We start from the raw sequence: 19,374 nt of genomic DNA, 5'->3' as shown, positions 1-19,374 counted from the left end.
TTAATCAGAAAGAAACCGCATATCAGATTTTTGTATTTAAGCCATATAAACAGCTGGGAGCCCAATAATATTTCTATGAAATCTTAAAGTTGAGAAAGGTTTATAACGAGGGCTGGTCAGCAGAGCAGCTAAATCAGCTTATAGAAATGAGATAGGCAGCAATGAAAAATAATTGACTCAGTGCCTGCTTCTCAGCCAATAAAAAGAAATAGATTCTGTAGGAGTTCTTGAAAAGTGTCCTCTAACTTTCATTTCAGTTGGCACTAGAAGTTGATGGCTGGGGATATGGAATTCTTTAGTTCCAAGTTGCTATTTCCACTCTGCATTGGTAGGTCAGTCTGTTGGCTGGCTAGTGATCTCTTTCAGTGACATTTTATTTTTAAAAAAAACAGCATTTTTTTCCCAGTGGCTAGGAATTCATGTTGTGAAGTAGCAACTTTCTTGGGTGCCCCAGCAGACACAATATAGATTGGTCATGAAAAAGAAGTGGTAGGGAAGAGAAAATTCTGCTATTGCTGTTGCACTGTAAATCCCTTGGCCTTCAGGAAATCAGAAGCACCCAATCCATGCTACTGGTCAGTAACTACTACATCATAAAGAAATAGTTTTTAAAGAAGGGGAAAAAATGAGCCTAGCAAACTCTTTGGTACTTCATCTTCCTTTACACCAGTTTCATACAGAACTAACTCTATTGGGATCTGGTTATTCAGGTTAAAAGGAGAATAGGGTTTTCCTCTGTGCAGTTTTTCTACTACATTTTCACGTCTCTGTTGTGTCATCTTTTTTTGCTAGATAATATTAAATAGTTTTAATACTAAGCTGCTTGTATTGTTAATATATATGACAGTAATGAATTGTTTGCTTCACAGAGCTGAAGCTTTCACAGAGACATAAGCCAAGACAACAACAGACAAACAAAATGTCCATCCAGATGTTAATGAAACAATACAGTCCTTTTATAGTTGGGTTGAAGACCTAAGTCTGTGGCATTTAACTAAAGGCAACCATAATAAAGCAAACAGAATTGAAAGTGTTAATCCAGCTTTCATTAAATAGATTGTCCATATATGGCATGTGCGGATTCTGTTAGAAACAGACTGAATTACAGCCCTAACAATCTCTCATGCTCCAACACTTTGTTTTAACTGGATCAGCTCTCTGTTCCCTAGATACATTACTGGGTTTATTTTAAAGCCACAATTTTTATTTTAATCAGAGGCTAATATCATGTTTATTTGAGGCTTCGGAAGAATATCTTCCTTTGCCAGTGGAGAATCTGCGTCAGCTATGAATGACAAAAAAGGAAAGGTGACTCATGGCAAAGATTTGAAATAAGTCAGTGGGAACATTTGAGAAACAGAAGTTTATTCCCTACCATGGAAGGGCATGTGGACTATGGGCCAAAAATGGCTAGGGCGTAATTTCACTGAAGCTACATCAAGGGTAGCTTTGATTCTTTGAGGTGAGTAAAATGGTTCTCAAGTGAGACACACATGGCCCATGAAGCCAACGCATCCAAGTGCTCAGGTGAAGAAACTGCCCATGGTCTGAAGGAGGACATTCAGAAAGAAAACAGTATAGGCTTAGGCTAAGAGGAATGGTCAACTCTGAATGTTGGGAAGATAGGCCTATTAAGCAACTTGTTATTATGGGTTGTCCATCATGAATTTATGACATGGTGGAAAGTAAAAGCATCTTTCAAGTAAGAAAACCTATCCTTGTATTCTTTGCGGCTTATGCGGCAAAACTTGAGTTTGTATTCTAAGTAGTAATTATTTACAATGATGGCTTAACATGTATGGTTTTTTGTCCTCAGAGATCTCAAAGAGCTCATACAGATTACCTATAAGATTACTTTGTTTACTTTGTTGATATGAATGTTTTAAGCACAGGAAGTCTTGAGCCCATGAGGATATGTTCGTGTAGCACCTGCTGCACACCAAGTCCAAAAAGTAGTCTATATCCAATGTAAAATGCTTTTTGTTTTCTTAGCTAGACACCATGGCTGGAAAGATGTTTCCTCTTACATCCTAGCTCTTGGGAGACTGTTTTAATTAGGAACACGTAGTGTGATGTATTGCCGACTGAAGGAACATAAACACGGAAGTCCTCAGTCCTAAAAACCACTGTCTCAAATTGTTTTCTGCTCTTTAGTCCCACACATAGGGTGAACCTAAGAGAATAAATACCCCTAACACATGTAGGCAACTTTGCTGCTAATACTGCAAACCTGAACTGCAGTCTTCACGGCAGTGTCAAATCAGAGGACCGAGCTGGCAGCCTTTGCACTCTTCAAGGATTGTCATTTATCTGTTATCCATGAATTTTAAGCTTCTCTTTCTCCAGTTAATAAAGAAAGGCAGAAATGGTACTCACTAAAAACCTTCACACTCATATTTGGGGCTTGAAGCAAGTTTACTTACTTTTAAAGTGAACTAACTTTCCCTTTTTCAGCATTTTTCTTTGCTGGTGCTTTCAAGCTTTAACTCTTCAAGTAATGTAAGCTAAAGTCTGCAAAGGACATGCTGGGTGAGAAGCTGTCACTGTTGTGTGGGAACGTGTCTTTGTGGCGAGTTTATCAGGACCACTCTGTGTTTCTCTTTGCTCAGGGAAGCCGTACGGTGCAGATGACTTCCTCCCTGTGCTCATGTATGTGCTGGCCCGCAGCAACTTGACTGAAGTCCTTCTGAATGTGGAGTATATGATGGAGCTCATGGACCCTGCTCTGCAGCTCGGGGAAGGTAGAGTACAGTGTTTGCTCCTGGGATATTCACTTTGGAAATCACTATTTGCCTTGCTTCAGCGTTTGTGAAAGTGGGGCAGCAAGGCTCTGGCTGGGCATTGTGGATAAGTTTTGGCCAGGCTTTTCAAATCTGAGACTCTAAAACTCTTGTCAAACACTTCAACTGTTTTTAGCAGTGCAGTGCCCTTAGACACCAGCTCGAAAGGCAAGGGCCCAGCATAAATGAGACCAGAGTTGCTGGATTAGTTTAGTAACCTAAACAGAGACATCTAGTGTTCCTTGGCCCAAAAGCTGAAAAGTTAAAAGGCCTTCACCTAAAATTAAACTGCTGCTGCAATCCATTGTGCAGATACTTTTATTTATTCCAATGAGAAAAGAGCCCATTTCTGAAACTGCACTGTATGCCTGGGGCCATACGTTGTTCTTATGGTCACTCTACTCTTAAATTTGAGTGACCCCTTTGACAATGTTCTCTGGCCGAGTATCATAGCGAGACAGAGAAAAGAAAGTTGGGTTACAGAGGAATGTTGGGTCTGCATGTGAATATAGACTTCTGCTATTAAAGGAATAAATACCCCAGGGAACTATGGGCCTTTAGTTTCTTAAATATAGCTTGGGAAGCAAATGCTACTAACAGTGACAAGGTTACGCACTCTGAATTAGGAACACAGATCATTTTTCACCAAGTAGTCACTAAACCAATAAAATAGGATTTATTTTAGTTTGTTTTTTTTTTTTTTTTTGTAAGTACTGAAGTTCTAGAAAGGAGTCCTGGATGAAAAACAGCATACTAATTTTATTTATATTAAATGGAGGTATAACTCTGTAGCTAAGAGCATGTCATCCCAGCACAGTGAAGAGGCAGGCAGAAGTAAATACTAACAGAATGAGCGTTAGCAACACAATCATATAAGTAAGGGGTTTCTGCACAGGCTAATTTTCCTGCTTAAAAGAACTGTTAGCAGAAAAAAATGTTGTCCTAAGCACAGCATTTTGCTGACATAACTAAGCTGGTTTTGGTGACTATGCTGCCCACAGGTTCTTCATTTCAAAAGGGCACACGACCAGACTGGTTACTGAAGTCACTTGGGTTGGGGAGCTCAGGCTATTGAGGGCAAAGCCGGCTGGAAGTTCTCTGCAGTCAAAGATGCCAAGACTCTCTGAAATGTGTACTCCAGTCAAAATTTTGTGAAGGAGTTCCAGATCAAACTGGCTGAATAACCGCTTCTGAAAGGACACTGGGAATAATTGCAGATAGAGGGAACGGAAAAAAAAGAACATCTCAGTGGAGATAGCTCTGAGATCATGAAGTGCAGGGCTGAAATGGGAACTAGCAAAAATCAACTTAAGTTAGGCCTTTCAAAGTCAAATGGCAAAAGGTGATTCAGGAACAGAAATAAAAGAAAAAAAAGGAAAGCAGAAGTGAGAAAACTATGAAATTATGTCAGGTCAATATATAAAATCAATTAAATCTGGCCTCCAAATTAAAAATTTACTTTGAATTAATTTTATAACAACATTAATGTTGATTACTGGGGCAAAGGCAAGGACAGACAATGGGGAATGACCGTATGGAAATGAAGATACTGGAAAGTGGAAGAAAAATTAATTCTTAAAGAAGATGTAATGAGTTCCTGTCATGGGGGACTGGGAGATCTTCCTCCCTGGCCTCTGAGGGAAGGGATACACCAGGTCATGGGTCCCGTCACAGGCACACCTGACTCTACTAGAGCAGGAGAAATACTGAATGACAGATGAGGGAAGTAGTAACTATATTTAAGAGGGGAAAATTAGCACTTGCACACTTGTTAGCCTGTTCTTAGCAGCCCTTTGTGGGAGACAGTAAAGAAAAAGAGTGTTCTTGGTGTATGCAGACCTACATAGTTGTGGGATGTTCCTCATTGGATCCACCTGACTGTGGAAAGTCAAATAGCAGTGTCTTGTCTTTGTCTGTCCTCTACTACACCAAACTTTAATAGTGCTCTAAAAATACTGTTCTTAAATAAAATGCTGTCTTAGCTACTACATGCGCAACCAGCCACAATGGAGCTCATCAAAGCCTAAGGGCTGCGGGGTGGTCGAGGTTTTGGCGATGTGGAAGCGCCATCTAGAGGCAACTGCAATTATTATAAAACTTATTAAAAACAGGGAGCTCCACCCCGCCGATAGGCAATTTTTATTTCTGTCTGTCTTCTTGGCACCCCGGGTGAGGGGATCACACTGGGGCCGGGGCGGTGGGCCCGTGGGTCCAAAGCCTGGCCCCTTACCCCACTTCAGGCCAGGCATGATGCTGCCTGGAGGCCCAGGGGACCTGTTCCCATCCCCACTTCTACTGGGGCAGCTCTGGGGGCTGATTCCTTTCCTCTCTTCAGAAGAGACTCTGGCCCCAGCCTCTCACTTGTCAGTGGAGCTGAGCCCAGGAGGCACCTGGGGAAACGAGAACTTTTAATTAACCCGGTGCTGGGGCCATGCCCTGACATGGGGTTGCCCCACAACCAAAGCAGCAGCTTCCTCATATTCATCTCTGTCCTCTTATCAGGGCTTATCTTCATCTCTGTTGATGAAGCCTGTTCTTATTGTGGTCCAGCTGCTTCCCTGGCTGCTGCAGTTGGTTATTTATTACCTGCCACAGCCAACACCACAGCAGTCAGGGAGTTTCTGAGGGAAAAGGACTGTCTGTGGGCTTTTACTGCTTTATCCTCTGTTTCTCTGTTTTACCAAGATTTATCCCACAACTCTGAACAGTCCAGGAATTACTCTCAGCCGAATAGCTGGGCTCCCTGTCTACTCAATAGAGATGGAGGGAGTGGAGGGCAAGTTGTCCTTGCAGGTCTGAGACATCCTTTGATGGTGCTGAGCCCACAGGGGACCTGGGCTCTAGATGTTTCAGCAATGTAGCTAGAGTTGGAGGGGCTGAATCCAGGCCTTGTACTTTTCCTACAGAGTACACTACGATTGTTACTATTTCCTTGCATTATGGGGACTCTGCAGGAGCCCAAATTACAGACCTGTTGCACTGGCCCTGTTAAACACAACAAAAAGGTGGCCATGCCCCAAAGAATAAACCATCTGTGCTCAAAGGTGTTGTTTTGGGTTGGTTTGTGAAAGCTACTTCTGTAGTAGTTTACCTCAGTCTGTGTTTCCTTTTAGGGCATCTACAGCCTCAGCAGTCTGGGCAGTGACAACATTGTGAAGCAGAAGGAGGACACTCTGGTCATTAGCTCTCGTTTCTCTTGGGTTTACATCAGCAGTGAGGCTCAGACAGTGGGAGTGTTAGACAGCTGCCACTGCACGGGTACAAGCTGGCAGGATGGATGTGGAAATGAATGGCCCATGCTGGTGTGATGTTCATACAAGACCTTCTCCCTTTGCAGGCTCCTATTATTTAACAACCACCTATGGAGCCCTAGAGCATATCAAGAACTACGACAAAATCACTGTCACACGGCAGCTGAGTCTGGAGGTGCAGGACTCCATTCACCGCTGGGAACGACGGAGGACGCTGAACAAGGCCCGGGCTTCCCGCTCATCAGTGCAGGTAGCTGGCATTGCTTTCCAGGGAAAACGCCTGGAAGATGAACATGCTCTCTCCATGCTTTCTAATTTTTAATATGATAATTATTTTAAAACAAAACTAACCCACATCACTATTAAAAAATAAGAGTACATAACGATGCAGGATTTCCAAATCTTAAAAATAACACACCTCATTTGAAGTGCTACTAAATGCATTTTGAACTCTTGAAGTACCCTCATAATGTTATAATTTTAAATATGACGGTGGAGTGGTTTCGTTGATCATTCTCAGAAGAGGTGTGCTAGGAGTCTTCACGTGTGGAGAGCTGCAGTGGGGAGGAAGAGAGCCCTATTCTCCATGTCATTAGGGCTTGGGGAAGTCCTGTGCTAAGCTGAAGAGATGTGAGCAGGCGACTCAGGGGCGGTTCTTAGGTGTATAAATATATATATGTATAAATGACTCTCTACTGAAGGGGGCAGAGGGACCAATATGCCGTCCTGACCCGCTTCACAGGGAAGTCTGCTGCCTCCCTGGGGCACGGGTCAGGGACGTGTTGGACAAAGTTCCTGCTCTAGTCAACCCTTCTGACTATTACCCCCTTGTAGTTTTTCAGGTAGGCAGTGATGATGTATATAATACATCCAGGAAATTAAAAACAATCATAAAGGACTTTAAGACACTGGGAAAACTGGTTGAGGGATCAGGGGCACAGGTAATTTTTTCAGCAATACCCTTAGTTGCAGGAGGAAATCCTGAAAGAAATAAAAAGGCAACTGCGATAAACAAGTGGCTCAGAAACTGGTGCCATCACCGAAATTTTGGGTATTCTGAACTCAGGGAATTTTATATGGCACCGAGTCGGATAGCAACAGATGGAGTACACCTGTCTCAGAAGGGGAGAAAGATACTGGCAAGTGAGTTGGCGGGGCTTGTTGAAAGGGCTTTAAACTAGGATCGAAGGGGGAGGGGGTTAAGCGTAGGTTGAGCAGGAAAAAACTCAAAGAGAGCCTTCAACCTGCCATCTCAGCTAATAAGTCGGCCCCTTTAGGCACCCAGCTGAAGTGCCTTTACACAAATGCACGCAGCATGGGGAACAAACAAGAGGAGTTAGAGATGTGCGCACGCCTCCAGGGCTACGACATTATTGGCATCACCGAGACGTGGTGGGATGGCTCTTACGACTGGAGTGTTCGAATGGAAGGTTACAAGCTCTTCAGGAAGGACAGGCTGGGCAGAAGGGGAGGGGGTGTTGCCCTCTATGTCAAGGACCAGCTGGAATGTATGGAGCTTCACCTGGGGATGGGTGAAGACAAGACAGAGAGCTTATGGGTCAGGATTAAAGGGAGCACGGGGGCAGGTGATGTTACAGTAGGAGTCTGCTACAGGCCACCAGATCAAAGTGACAGCGAGGATGTGGCCCTCTACAAACAGATAGGGGCAGCATCGCGCTCACACGCTCTGGTCCTCATGGGGGACTTCAACCACCCCGACATCTGTTGGAAGGACAACACAGCAGAGCACAGGAAATCCAGGAAGTTCTTAGAATGTGTCGACGACAACTTTCTTCTGCAAATAATAGAGGAACCAACGAGGAAAGGAGCAGTGCTGGACCTTGTCCTCACCAACAAGGAGGGGCTGGTCGGGAATGTCAAGTTCAAGGGTAGCCTCGGCTGCAGTGACCATGAGATGATAGAATTCAAGATTCATAAGGCAGCAAGGAGGGTGCGCAGCAAGCTGGCTACCCTGGACTTCAAAAGAGCAGACTTTGATCTCCTGAGAGATCTGATTGGTAAGGTAGCGTGGGAAAAAGAACTGGAAGGGAGAGGGGCCCAAAAAAGCTGGGTGGTATTTAAGGATTGCCTCCTCCAAGCTCAGGAGAGGTGCATCCCAAAAAAGAAGAAATCGGGCAAAATAGCCAGTAGGCCGGCGTGGATGAACAAGGAACTGCTGGACAAACTCAGGACCAAAAAGGAGGCCTATAGAGGGTGGAAGCAGGGAAAGGTAGACTGGGAAGAATACAGAGAAGCTGTCCGAGTCACCAGAAACCTGATCAGGCAAGCGAAAGCCCAGGCAGAACTAAATCTAGCCAGGGATGTGAAAAATAACAAGAAGAACTTCTATAGATATATCAGGGATAAAAATAAGACGAGGGAAGCTGTGGGTCCCCTCCGGAAGGAAACGGGAGACCTGGTCACCCAGGATGTGGATAAGGCTGAGCTACTGAATGACTTCTTTGCCTCAGTCTTCACTGGCAAGGGCCCTAACCACACTGCCCAAGTCACGGAGGGCAAGAACAGGGGCTCTGGGAATGAAGAACCACCCACAGTACAAGAAGACGAGGTTCGAGACCTCTTAAAGAACCTGAAGGTGCATAAGTCCATGGGACCTGATGAAATCCATCCACGGGTCCTGAGAGAACTGGCGGACGAAGTTGCTAAGCCCCTCTCCATCATATTTGAGAAATCGTGGCAGTCTGGTGAAGTTCCCACTGACTGGAAAAAAGGGAACATAACTCCAATATTCAAAAAAGGAAACAAAGAAGACCCGGGAAACTACAGGCCGGTCAGTCTCACCTCTGTGCCTGGCAAGATCATGGAGCAGATCCTCCTGAAATCCTTGCTAAGGCACATGGAGAATAAAGAAGTGATTGGAAACAGCCAACATGGCTTCACCAAGGGCAAATCGTGCCTGACAAATTTGGTGGCCTTTTACAATACTGCCACAGACTTGGTAGACAAGGGCAGAGCGACTGACGTCATTTACCTGGACTTATGCAAAGCATTTGACACTGTCCCGCACGACATCTTGGTCTCAAAATTGGAAACTCATGGATTCGATGGATGGACCACTCGGTGGATAGGGAACTGGCTGGATGGCCGCATCCAAAGGGTTACAATCAATGGCTCAATGTCCAGGTGGCGGCCAGTAACGAGTGGTGTTCCGCAGGGGTCGGTACTGGGACCAGTACTGTTTAACATCTTTGTCGGTGACATGGACAGTGGGATAGAGTGCACCCTCAGCAAGTTTGCTGATGACACCAAGCTCGGTGGCGCAGTTGACACGCTGGAGGGAAGGGATGCCATCCAGAGGGACCTAGACAGGCTGGAGAGGTGGGCTCGTGCAAATTGCATGAAGTTCAACCAAGCCAAGTGCAGGGTCCTGCACCTGGGACGTGGCAACCCCAGGCACAAATACAAGTTGGGTGGAGAATGGCTGGAGAGCAGCCCCGAGGAGAAGGACTTGGGAGTGCTTATGGATGAGAAGCTCAACATGAGCAGGCAGTGTGCACTGGCAGCCCAGAGAGCCAACCGTGTCCTGGGCTGCATCAGGAGAAGTGTGGCCAGCAGGTCTCGCGAGGTGATTCTGCCCCTCTACTCTGCGCTCGTGAGACCCCTCCTGGAGTACTGTGTCCAGCTTTGGAGTCCTCAACACAGAAAGGACATGGACCTGTTGGAACGGGTCCAGCGGAGGGCCACGAAGATGATCAGAGGGATGGAGCACCTCTCCTATGAAGACAGACTGAGAGAGCTGGGGTTGTTCAGCCTGGAGAAGAGAAGGCTCCGGGGAGACCTTATAACAGCCTATCAATACCTGAAGGGAGCCTACAGAAGAGCTGAAGAGGGACTCTTTGTCAGGAAGAGTGGTGACAGGACAAGGGGCAATGGTTTTAAATTGGAAGAGAAGAGATTTAGATTAGATATAAGGAAGAAATTCTTTACAGTGAGGGTGGTGAGGCACTGGAACAGGTTGCCCAGGGAAGTTGTGGATGCCCCATCCCTGGAAGTGTTCAAGGCCAGGCTGGATGGGGCTTTAAGCAACCTGCTCTAGTGAGAGGTGTCCCTGCCCATGGCAGGGGGGTTGGAACTAGATGATCTTTAAGGTCCTTTCCAACTCTAGCCATTCTATGATTCTATGATTCTATGATTCTAAAGCTGTAGGAGGACTTGAGACATCCCAAGGGCCAGTCAGACAGGCATCTTCCAGAGCCTGGCTTCTCCTGTCCAGCAGGGGGAAGACCCAACAACATCTGGCCAGCTTTGAAGCCCATGCTGTGTACGGCTCGGTAAAGAACTCCTCATGCACCAGTGGGAGAGGGTCGCAGGAGGGATGGGTGTTCTGGGCCTCCAGCCATGGCGAGGCTGGTTGCAGGACCAGGCAGTCGGCATGCCCTGCCAGGCCCATGCCCTGTGATCAAATTGTCACCCACAGGGAGGCGGCAAAGGCCACGTTTCAGGTTCTGTAAAGCCTTCACATTGCAAAACTGAAACTTGTGAATGCTGAGGGGAGTGCCATGGGAAAGTCTCCAGAGGGGGAAGACACCATCCATATAGCCCTACGAAAGCATGGAGTTGAATATATTTCTCATATTGCATTCAGAATAGTGCCTGATGATCTCAGAACTTGTGAGTGGTGGATGGGTTACATCAAATATCCATCCAGCCCCGAGTGCTCCTCTGGCAGTAGCTCATAGCAAGCACCTGACATGGAGCAGAATAGCTGAGCAAGCAAAAGCCACATTTCTCCAGAAGATTCACACCACCTCCATCAGCGTAAGGGCAGATTTCCATTCCTCTGAGTGAGGGGTAATATCAGAGACACACAAGCCCATCCTGACAGAGGTAAACAGCTTGCTGATGTGTTCAGCCTGCACGCCCCTCTGGCTGCCTAAATCACCTGCAGTGGTACTCCATAAATGCAGTTTGGAAACCCCTACTCCACATATTTGGCAAATCTCACTTCTGCTGGAGAATCTGAGTATTTTATGACCAAAATGGTGAGGAATTTTTTTGAACTTCACAGATAAAAATTAAACACGCAGGTTCCACTGTGGCCGAAAGCTCTCTAGATTCTGTTCCTCATGAGTTTGGCAAGACAAAAGTCATGCCAATAGTCGTTACTGCCTGGAACAGGATACAAGTAAATCAACCTCCTCAGCATAACTTCTTCTTCTGTTTCCTTACTGATGGAAAGAAGTTTGGGTGACACGCTGTTAAGGTGCTGTTTGGGTGATGGTGGAGTTACAACGGTCACTGCACTGCCAGCCCTTTCCTGTTTCTGTGAGACAGGCAGTTTTCAGGCCAGATTGCTGAGGTTTTTGGCTTGTTATTCTGGTCTGTTACTTCTTTGCTTCCATTTCTTCAGGAGCTGTAGAAAGGTGGGAGAAGGAACAGTTCCAGAACGGCTCACTAAGGATATTCACCAAATCAGAAATAAGCTTTTACTTGTGTGTCTTTACAGGGCTAATTATTTGGTTAAGTGTTTGTTAGTTTAAGTATGCGCTGATTCAGAGCTTGTTCATCTGAGGGGAGAAAGGATAGAATAACTAGGGCACTGGAGAATGATTGGAGGACATCTGGGAAGGTTTTGGAGCTCTGGGGCTGAATTCTACCTCCTTCAGTCCTAAGTCACTCTGTTAACTGCAAGATCTATCCTCATGATTCTCTACAGGATTTCATCTCTATCTGCTTTCTGGAAATCGGTGCTCAGTCAAGGACACTTGCTTCCCGGAGCGATACCACGGCTGAGCAGTTGAGCCAGCAGTGTGCTGAAAAGTTTGAAGTCTCCCATCCCAAGGACTATGGACTCTTTGTTTATGTTGATGACCAGTGGCTTCAACTGGACAAAGATGCCCTTCCTCACCACATCAAAGCCTCCCTGCTGAAGAGTGAAACCAAGAAAGATTTCCATTTTATTTATAAACCAATCGAGCATAAAACCCCACCAGTTCCAACTGTCAAAGAGTCAGATTTTCCCTAAGGGCTCTGATGCTCTATTGTTGTATTTGCTGTCATCCTGGAAGGGCTGGATAGTTTATCTCATGAGATACTCTGGTATCTGCAGACCTCAGAAGGTCTCTGGAGAGTGGCCTTTGACATAAGGCAGATGTGCTAATTTAGATGCTGTCTGAATTCAGGGCATTTCTCAGCCGAGTTCATTTCTAGAAATAAAAGGAGCATTCAGGAGAACATTCATACTCTGGAAAACTTGAAGTATCAAACGTCAGAACCTCCCGCTGGCAACCAGCCGACGTCACAGAATGTAAGTGGACAGTGGAGAAAAATCCAGAGATCTTGCAGAATGGACATTTACTCCATAATAAATTATGGCAGGTGTGAATCACCTCTGTGCACAAGGCCTGTGAAAGGTCTGCACACACCTCAATCTGTTTGAAGGTAAGACTGTGTTTATGCCTTACAGTATCTGTTCACCCAGTTTGCATAAACTGAGTCTTGACTGATGTACTCAGTGGCATAGGGCTGCCACCACTCCATCTCTGTCTTGCTGTCTACAACATGACATTGCCTTCGAAATCCATGTAATTCCAGACCGTGCAAGATGATCCTGTATATTCACTAAGAATACTTTTTCTGCCATCTATTTGTCACTGAAATCAGGTAGCATTTTCATCAGTGTTTTTTTCTTAAAGATTGAAAGTCTTCACCATCAGTTTTACATGTACAGCAGTTTTAATCACATTGGTTGTATGATAGTGTCTGGTTAATTGTATATTTATTTCCATGTGTGATATGGTGCAATTATTTTAAAAAAAGCATTTGTAAAGAAATTAATAATTTGAAAGTCAAAAAGAGCTAGAATTAAATACCCGTCCCTTTTTACCTGGATTTCATTTTCTCTAGTGTTTTCATATCTACAAGTCCCACCAGATTATTACTTTAATAAATTCAGGCTGTTGCAGACAGAACTTGCTAATTCTCGTTTCTACCTGTGCTTTCACTCATTCAGTCATTGCAGGCTTAAATTTCCCTGCAAACCTAAATTCCCACAGAACAGATTGAACCAATGCAAAAAAGCTTTTCACAAAATTTGAAAACAGTTTTTCAGGACTGGATAATGGAAGCGTGACGCTTAACTTCAAGAGAGATCCATCTTCTGGGTGCCTTCATTCCGGCAAGATTCCCACTATGAACACGAGACTGGATTGTCTGCATGCAGGAGGCAAGCAAGCTCCACTGCGGCGACACAAACTTGGGATCAGGCCTAGCAAAGCTCCGATTAGAAAGAATGGGTGTTTTACTGTGGGTTTTGCTCAAAGCTGCTTTGGTTCCTCCTGTTCACGTTCAAAAAATAATTGTGACACGTTGGACCAAGTTGCCCAAGGTCCCTGTCTTACTCTTGAACCTCCAAAGGCAAAATGGTATTGTGTGTAGCTGGTCATCCTCTCAGTCCCTGGGGCTTGAAACGTCTATGTCTACGTGCCCCAGCTGTAGCGTGGACTGGCCAAACCTGCATACAGAGAGTAAACCAGTGCTGCGCCTCTGCCAGCATGGGCTGCGTACACGTCTTTTTAGGAGGGAACGCAACCAAGATTGAGGAACAGTGAATAACAGCAATCTTGGTTTCGAGGACATCATGTGCAGAGCTTGCAGCATGTGACACTGGCACAGTGCTGAGTCGAAATTCATGGTTATTTCTGCTCATATGCAGCTGTCAGCACCTCTGCCTTGCTGCTGGGCAGCAGACCCAGGATGGCAGAGCAGAACCCCTCCCTTGCACTGCCATTAGCCTCTTGCAGGGCAGCGTGCTCCTGCTGGGAGCCCAGGCTGTTCTCAGGGTGGCACTCAGGATGCTGTGACCTGAGATATAGGTTTCCAGTACTGATCTGCCCATCTCCATCCCAAGGGAGGTGCCCCATGACCAGGACTGGGGCTGTCCCTGGTGGTCCCCACTGTAGAAGTGGGATGTGCCCTCAGGGAGCCCCCATGGCCCCGGAGCTGCTGGCCTCACTGCCCCAAGAGCAGCTTCCCAGCGTCCATCCTGCAGGCTGCCGCAAGGACATCAGCTCTCGCCCTTCTTCCACCCTGCCCTGGATGTGATGTGCTGATGGCTCAGTGTGGGCTCTCACCAGTGGGCTGGGTACAGGGTACCCTGGGCACTCCGGCTGTGAGGCAGCATGTCGACACCCTGCCCTGCTCCTCGGCCCACCACCATCCCCCCTCTGGTGGAGGCACTGCCAGCAAATCCCTGACTCACAGCACAGAGGCCAGTTTTCCTGTTTCCACCGTAGGTCTCATCACTGATACCCGTATGTCCTGAGGGCTGATCTGCTCCATGTTGGGCATACCTAGGACGATCTCGTTTGTCATCCCTGGGGCTGTGGCAGCAGGAGGGTCCAACCTCTGGGCAACATCAATTATGAACCTTCCTTTTTTCTCAGACCTGACACACACACACACTCTCTAGATTCTCCATTTCACACCCGCCCTCCCGAAGTAGGCACCCCCCCACACCCCGCTTCTCACCTCCCTTCCCCACCAAAACCAGGGCCAAAACTATCTCTCTGGCCCACCTCCCACTGGTCTCCTCACCCTCCTTGGTAGGACTGCAAGCCGTGTACCCACCTTGCCCCCCACCACCTGAGTATAGGTATCACACTGCACAGGGTCCATATACGGCAGGATTGGGAGTCCCCAGTGCCTGACCCAGAGATGTGGTGGGGTGTCTCACCAGCAGCTTAGTTCTGCTGTGGCTGCTGCAAGTTATTTTAAGACCCAGGAGCAAAGATGTATACGTCTGCCAAAGTCCTTGGCCTGATCAGGTTATCTTTATACTATAACATTTACAGTTAATGAGCCTACAGTAATCTGATGAGGATAAGGCTAAAGTAGAAACATGCAAGGAAGGAAGCTAGGACTGATCTTCTGCTGGATATTTCCGGAGAGCAACTGGACTTTGCACTGGCCAGGGACAAGCAACAGATTGATGAAGTGAATCGCTCCATCCCCTCACAGCGTCCTGGGACATCTGAGTCAGCAGCTGGACCTCGAGGCAAAGGGAACTGCAGATTGTATGGCTGTTCAGTGGGGCACATGGAAACCATGATAGTGCTAAACCACTGCAATCCAAACAGGCTCGGACTAAAATTTGCCAAAGCCTAATCCCAAAATCAGACCTGCAGGTCCCAGTTTTCAAAATGTGTAGAGTACCAGCTGAATTTCCGTGGGCTTTTACAGAGCTTCTGAAACTGTATATGCAAGATTTTCCTCTGGCATAACAACTGCAAAGCTCTGATTTGATTTGCAAAGGTTGCCATGACTCTCCTGCACTCAGAGAGATTAGTGGCAGTAATGCGAGTTCCCGTGCCTGGTGGCGAGCTGCCTGGAAAGAATTCCCTCTGCTGGGGCTTGGTTCAGAGCGGGGCTTGCTCAAGGCCTACAGGGCACCTGGCCTCTTTGGTCACATTGCTCAACATACATCTCTGGGGCACAGGGGCTCCTCCAGGGCCCAACCACAGCTCTTCCTTGTCAGGGAATGTGAGCTGGGAGATGACACAAATGAAGGGATCCTGAAGGACCCAGGACAGAGATGGCTGCCGCCTCTCCAGGCTCACAGCTCTGCAGTGGGGCTCGGGCTCTGCCTGCCCTGGGGTCATGCAGGAACAGACTGACTGGAAGAAACATGCTGCTGTTTTGGTGACCCTGGCAAAGCTCTGAGTCCCCGGCATGGAGAACACTGGAGAGGTTCAGCGTGTCCCTCCATCTGCAGCCTGGTGCCCAGGGTCCTGTGCTGCCTTGGGCCAGTAGCTGACATTTCAGGTGATGAGAAAAAAAACATCAACTGTGGGAATGAAATGGGCGTTTTTAAATGCACTGTGGGATTTCATCCATTTTGCCATGGGGTTTCCTCATGCTGCAGCCCAGGCAAGGAGGAAGGAGTTCAGTCTGGTGATCTACGGCCTCTCCTGGTTAGTCAAGATGGTCATGCTGTGACTCATGCTCTGGCTCTCACATGACCCATCACCAGACAAGAGTGTTTCAGGAGACTTTGACCAAGTAGGGTTGTGCAATCCTGCCGAGGCCTCCTCAAACACCCGTTTGCTGAGAAATGTTGTGCAACACTCACTCGTGCTCACAAGGAAAGGATCCTAGTGTGAGAGAGAGGGAGACCTCCTGAACCTGGCAACTTCTGCAAAGAAAAAACAAAAAGTCCGCGTGGCCACTTCGTGCACAGAGCTGGTTTAACGCCACTTTGCACCCAGTGATGGGATCTGTCAATAATTTGCTGAAATAATTACACTGCCAGGTCACGTATAACCTAAAATAAAAGCCATTGAAATCAAAGGCAGTATTCCTGCTGAATATGAGAGCTTCTGGGCATCATCACTTATCAGTCACCAACTGTAGTTTGAAACAAGACTGGCTTTTTTCCACAGGCTTGGGGAGTGATTGAGGTTGGCAGGCAGCCCTCAAGGTGGCTGGCCCAAGGCTCAAAGCAGGGCTGACTCCCAAGGTTGCTCAGGGCCTCGTCCTTTCGGTGCCGCAGGTCTCTGGGGTTGGAGACCCCACAGCCTCACCAGGGCCCTGTTCCAGCCTTTCAACCCATTGCACTGTGAAAAACATTTTCCTTCTGTCCAGCTGGTGGAAAGGCCCTGCCTGTCCCACCAGAGTGCCGCCCCCCCCCCCCCCCCCGATGGGTGTTGCAACTGTGGGACACTGGCCAGCTCTGCCCATGCTCGTGCATGGGATTACAGAGCTGTAATATTTCTGCTTTCTCTGGTCTCTTTTGGGGTCTCATGTCCCTGGGAAGGAAGCAGTCTCTGATTCAGAACTGCCTGAGCTCTCGGCACAAAACGCTGCTTAGTCAGGACTTTAGCTTCAGGTTCCTTTCCCTGTGCTGCTCCTCCATCCCTGCTCTCCCAGGGCAGAGGCTGAGCACTGGAACAAGAGGCCTCCAGCCTCCTGCCCTGAGATGGGCCCTGCTGCACAACACTGACCATAAGCCATCCTGGTGAGAGACGATGCAGCTTGGCTTGGAGACAGCTAATATACTACGTACCGAAATCTCTAAAGAAGTGCATTAATCTCCAACTCTCGGCGAACTACCTTCTGCTTTATTGCTAGTAGAGACTGGAGGGCGGTTACATGCTCTCCAAACAAAACTGTGTCCAGGTAAATTTGCATTATTTAAATTATTTGCATTAGAAGTAGCCAGCATACAGTGTACTATGGAGGTTGACCATGCCTTCTGTCCCTCCGGGCCCTCTCAAAGGAAAGGCGGTGAGCTGCTGTGTGCAGCAGGACGTTGGGTGGAAACACACAGCAGATTTGGCACAGAACAGCTGGGACAAGAGCCTCGAACTCTAACAATAAGGAGGAGGAGGACAGGAAGACCTGGCTGCTGCGGATGGCACTCTTCCCAGGGGTTATGGATAAACACACCTATTCCGCTTAGGGAAGGCTTTTGTAAATAACACAGCCTCAACTTTGCCCTGTTCTGCCTGGTGATGACAATTTGCCGGGAACCTGACATTCTTCTGTGTTTTGCGTAAGTTATTCCCGCACCCCGGAGTTCTAGGAATGGCAGCCTGGGCAGCTGCATGCCTGCAGGAAGAGTGAGCGTGTCTGCCCATGCCCAATACACCGCAAGATGCTCTGGCGTAAGACTGACCTTGCGCAATCCTAAAATGCTTCTGTTTGTTAGCAACCCGAAATAAGCAGCCTGCTGTAGAATCATGCCTGCGTGGTGCTATTTGGAGGCCTTAAAACAAATGCATTGATCAGTGCAGGTGAAGGTTGTTGGGTTTTTTTTCTTCTGCGGTGCTGTTCCCCGAGTGACTGCAAAGGAAATGCGTCTCTGGATACGAACTGGAAATTCAATAGCCTGTTAATGCTTTTTGCGGGGCATGGATAAGAACCAGCTGCATCTCAGATGGGCTTGTGGGTGCAGTGACATCTTCAGATTGCCTCTCTCCTTCATTTCAGCCCTTCCCTGAGGGAAGGGGTAACACAGCCACGGGTAGCACTGAGGATGGTGAAGCTCTGGAAATCACTCTTGCAGTGGGAAAACAGACAGAACAAAATCCCACCCTTTCACATTTACATCCTCAGAGCTACAAGGGTCTGCAGGAGGGCCAGGTCACTTGACGTTGGTGAGGTACAAGTGCCACCTGGGTGTCAGTAATGTGCATAATAAAAATGTGTGCTAGGAGACGATTTTTCATCTGGCAATTACTTTCTGAGGCCTATCTAGTGTGGCTGGAGACTCTTGGCTGTAAAGTGATGCCATCTGTGAAGAACCTGGAGGACTTATTTCTCCTCTGCATTCTAGAGATGAAAATCCAGAAGACCAAAAGCCTCTTCTGAATACTTCAAAAGAAAATGAGTATTTTTAAGGGGTGAAGAAAATTGTTAAAACTATGAACTGATGATGCTAAGTGCCTGAGAAGCAGGCTAGATTTCTAGGGCAGAGAGCAATTCTAAAAGCAGAAATGTGTAAAACTTAGCAGATTTAATGTATATATTAAAACAGGGCTCTGAAGGAGTCATTTTCCCTGTTCTTGCAAAGTGATTGAGGGCTCTCGGTACACTCTTCCGTGACAGCAGCCAGGCTGCCTGAAAGCTGTCCTGTGTGGCCAACCTTCCCTCTGCCATTGGGGGAACACCTGCAGCACACTTGGGCACACAAGAATTTCATACTGACTTATTTTTAGATTTCTGCGGAAAAAACCCTAGCTTTACAGCTGAACAGAAAAAAGAAGCAACTGAAAAGCATCAAGTATCTGAACTTTCAGCAACTCCCAAGGTGTAAATTTTCATTTCTTAATTCAGTAAAGCCAAGTTCCACATAGTTTTTACCTTATCCCATCCATCTTGACACTAGATGTTCTTTGGGCATTTCTCTCATTCACTCCCTCAGCAGAGAGCTGAAAGCGCTAATGCTCCTGCCTTTATCTGGCTCTTCTTTATATAAAATGTAATTTCAGTTAGAACCCTACAAGCCCTCTCCTCTGAGTGGAGCGACACAGAACTCCCTCCATCCTGCAGACATTGCCTTAGTTTTCTCCAATGTTTTCTTTTCCCATGGAGATGAAGTAATTTTGCATATTCCAACATACTCTGGAAAGAACCCTGAAGTACCTCTCTACCCTGTCTCTACATGTCAAAAGGTATGAGCAACCTGAAGCTATTTTAAATCTCCTCATAACCTCTAATTTGTTCCCCTGCTTGTCGTTTACTGAGTCACCTCTAAGGAGTGGTGCCTTTGAATGGGATTTTGTGCTCTTATTTTTTGGTTTTTGGATTTTTTGGTTGTTGTTTGTTTTGTTTTGGATTTGGGGTTTTTATTTTTTGAGATGACCCGTTTCATAAAAGGCTTA

General features: G+C 46.8%; 1 protein-coding gene across 1 annotated transcript in view; it reads left to right on the top strand.

Moving 5' to 3' along the window:
• Positions 1-12,969, top strand: part of RIN3 (Ras and Rab interactor 3) — a 71,551-nt gene extending 58,582 nt beyond the window's left edge. The window contains exons 8-10 of the mRNA XM_074149462.1: positions 2,610-2,741; positions 6,118-6,281; positions 11,709-12,969. Coding sequence (XP_074005563.1) covers positions 2,610-2,741; positions 6,118-6,281; positions 11,709-12,017 — 605 coding nt within the window. The 3' untranslated portion in view covers positions 12,018-12,969. The remainder of the gene's footprint in view (positions 1-2,609; positions 2,742-6,117; positions 6,282-11,708) is intronic.
• The last annotated feature ends 6,405 nt before the right edge of the window (positions 12,970-19,374 follow it).

The sequence above is a fragment of the Numenius arquata genome, chromosome 6 (genome assembly GCF_964106895.1).
Source record: "Numenius arquata chromosome 6, bNumArq3.hap1.1, whole genome shotgun sequence".
NCBI lineage: Eukaryota > Metazoa > Chordata > Aves > Charadriiformes > Scolopacidae > Numenius > Numenius arquata.
Note: the sequence above shows the minus strand (reverse complement) of the source record. Positions and strands in the feature narration are given on the sequence as shown.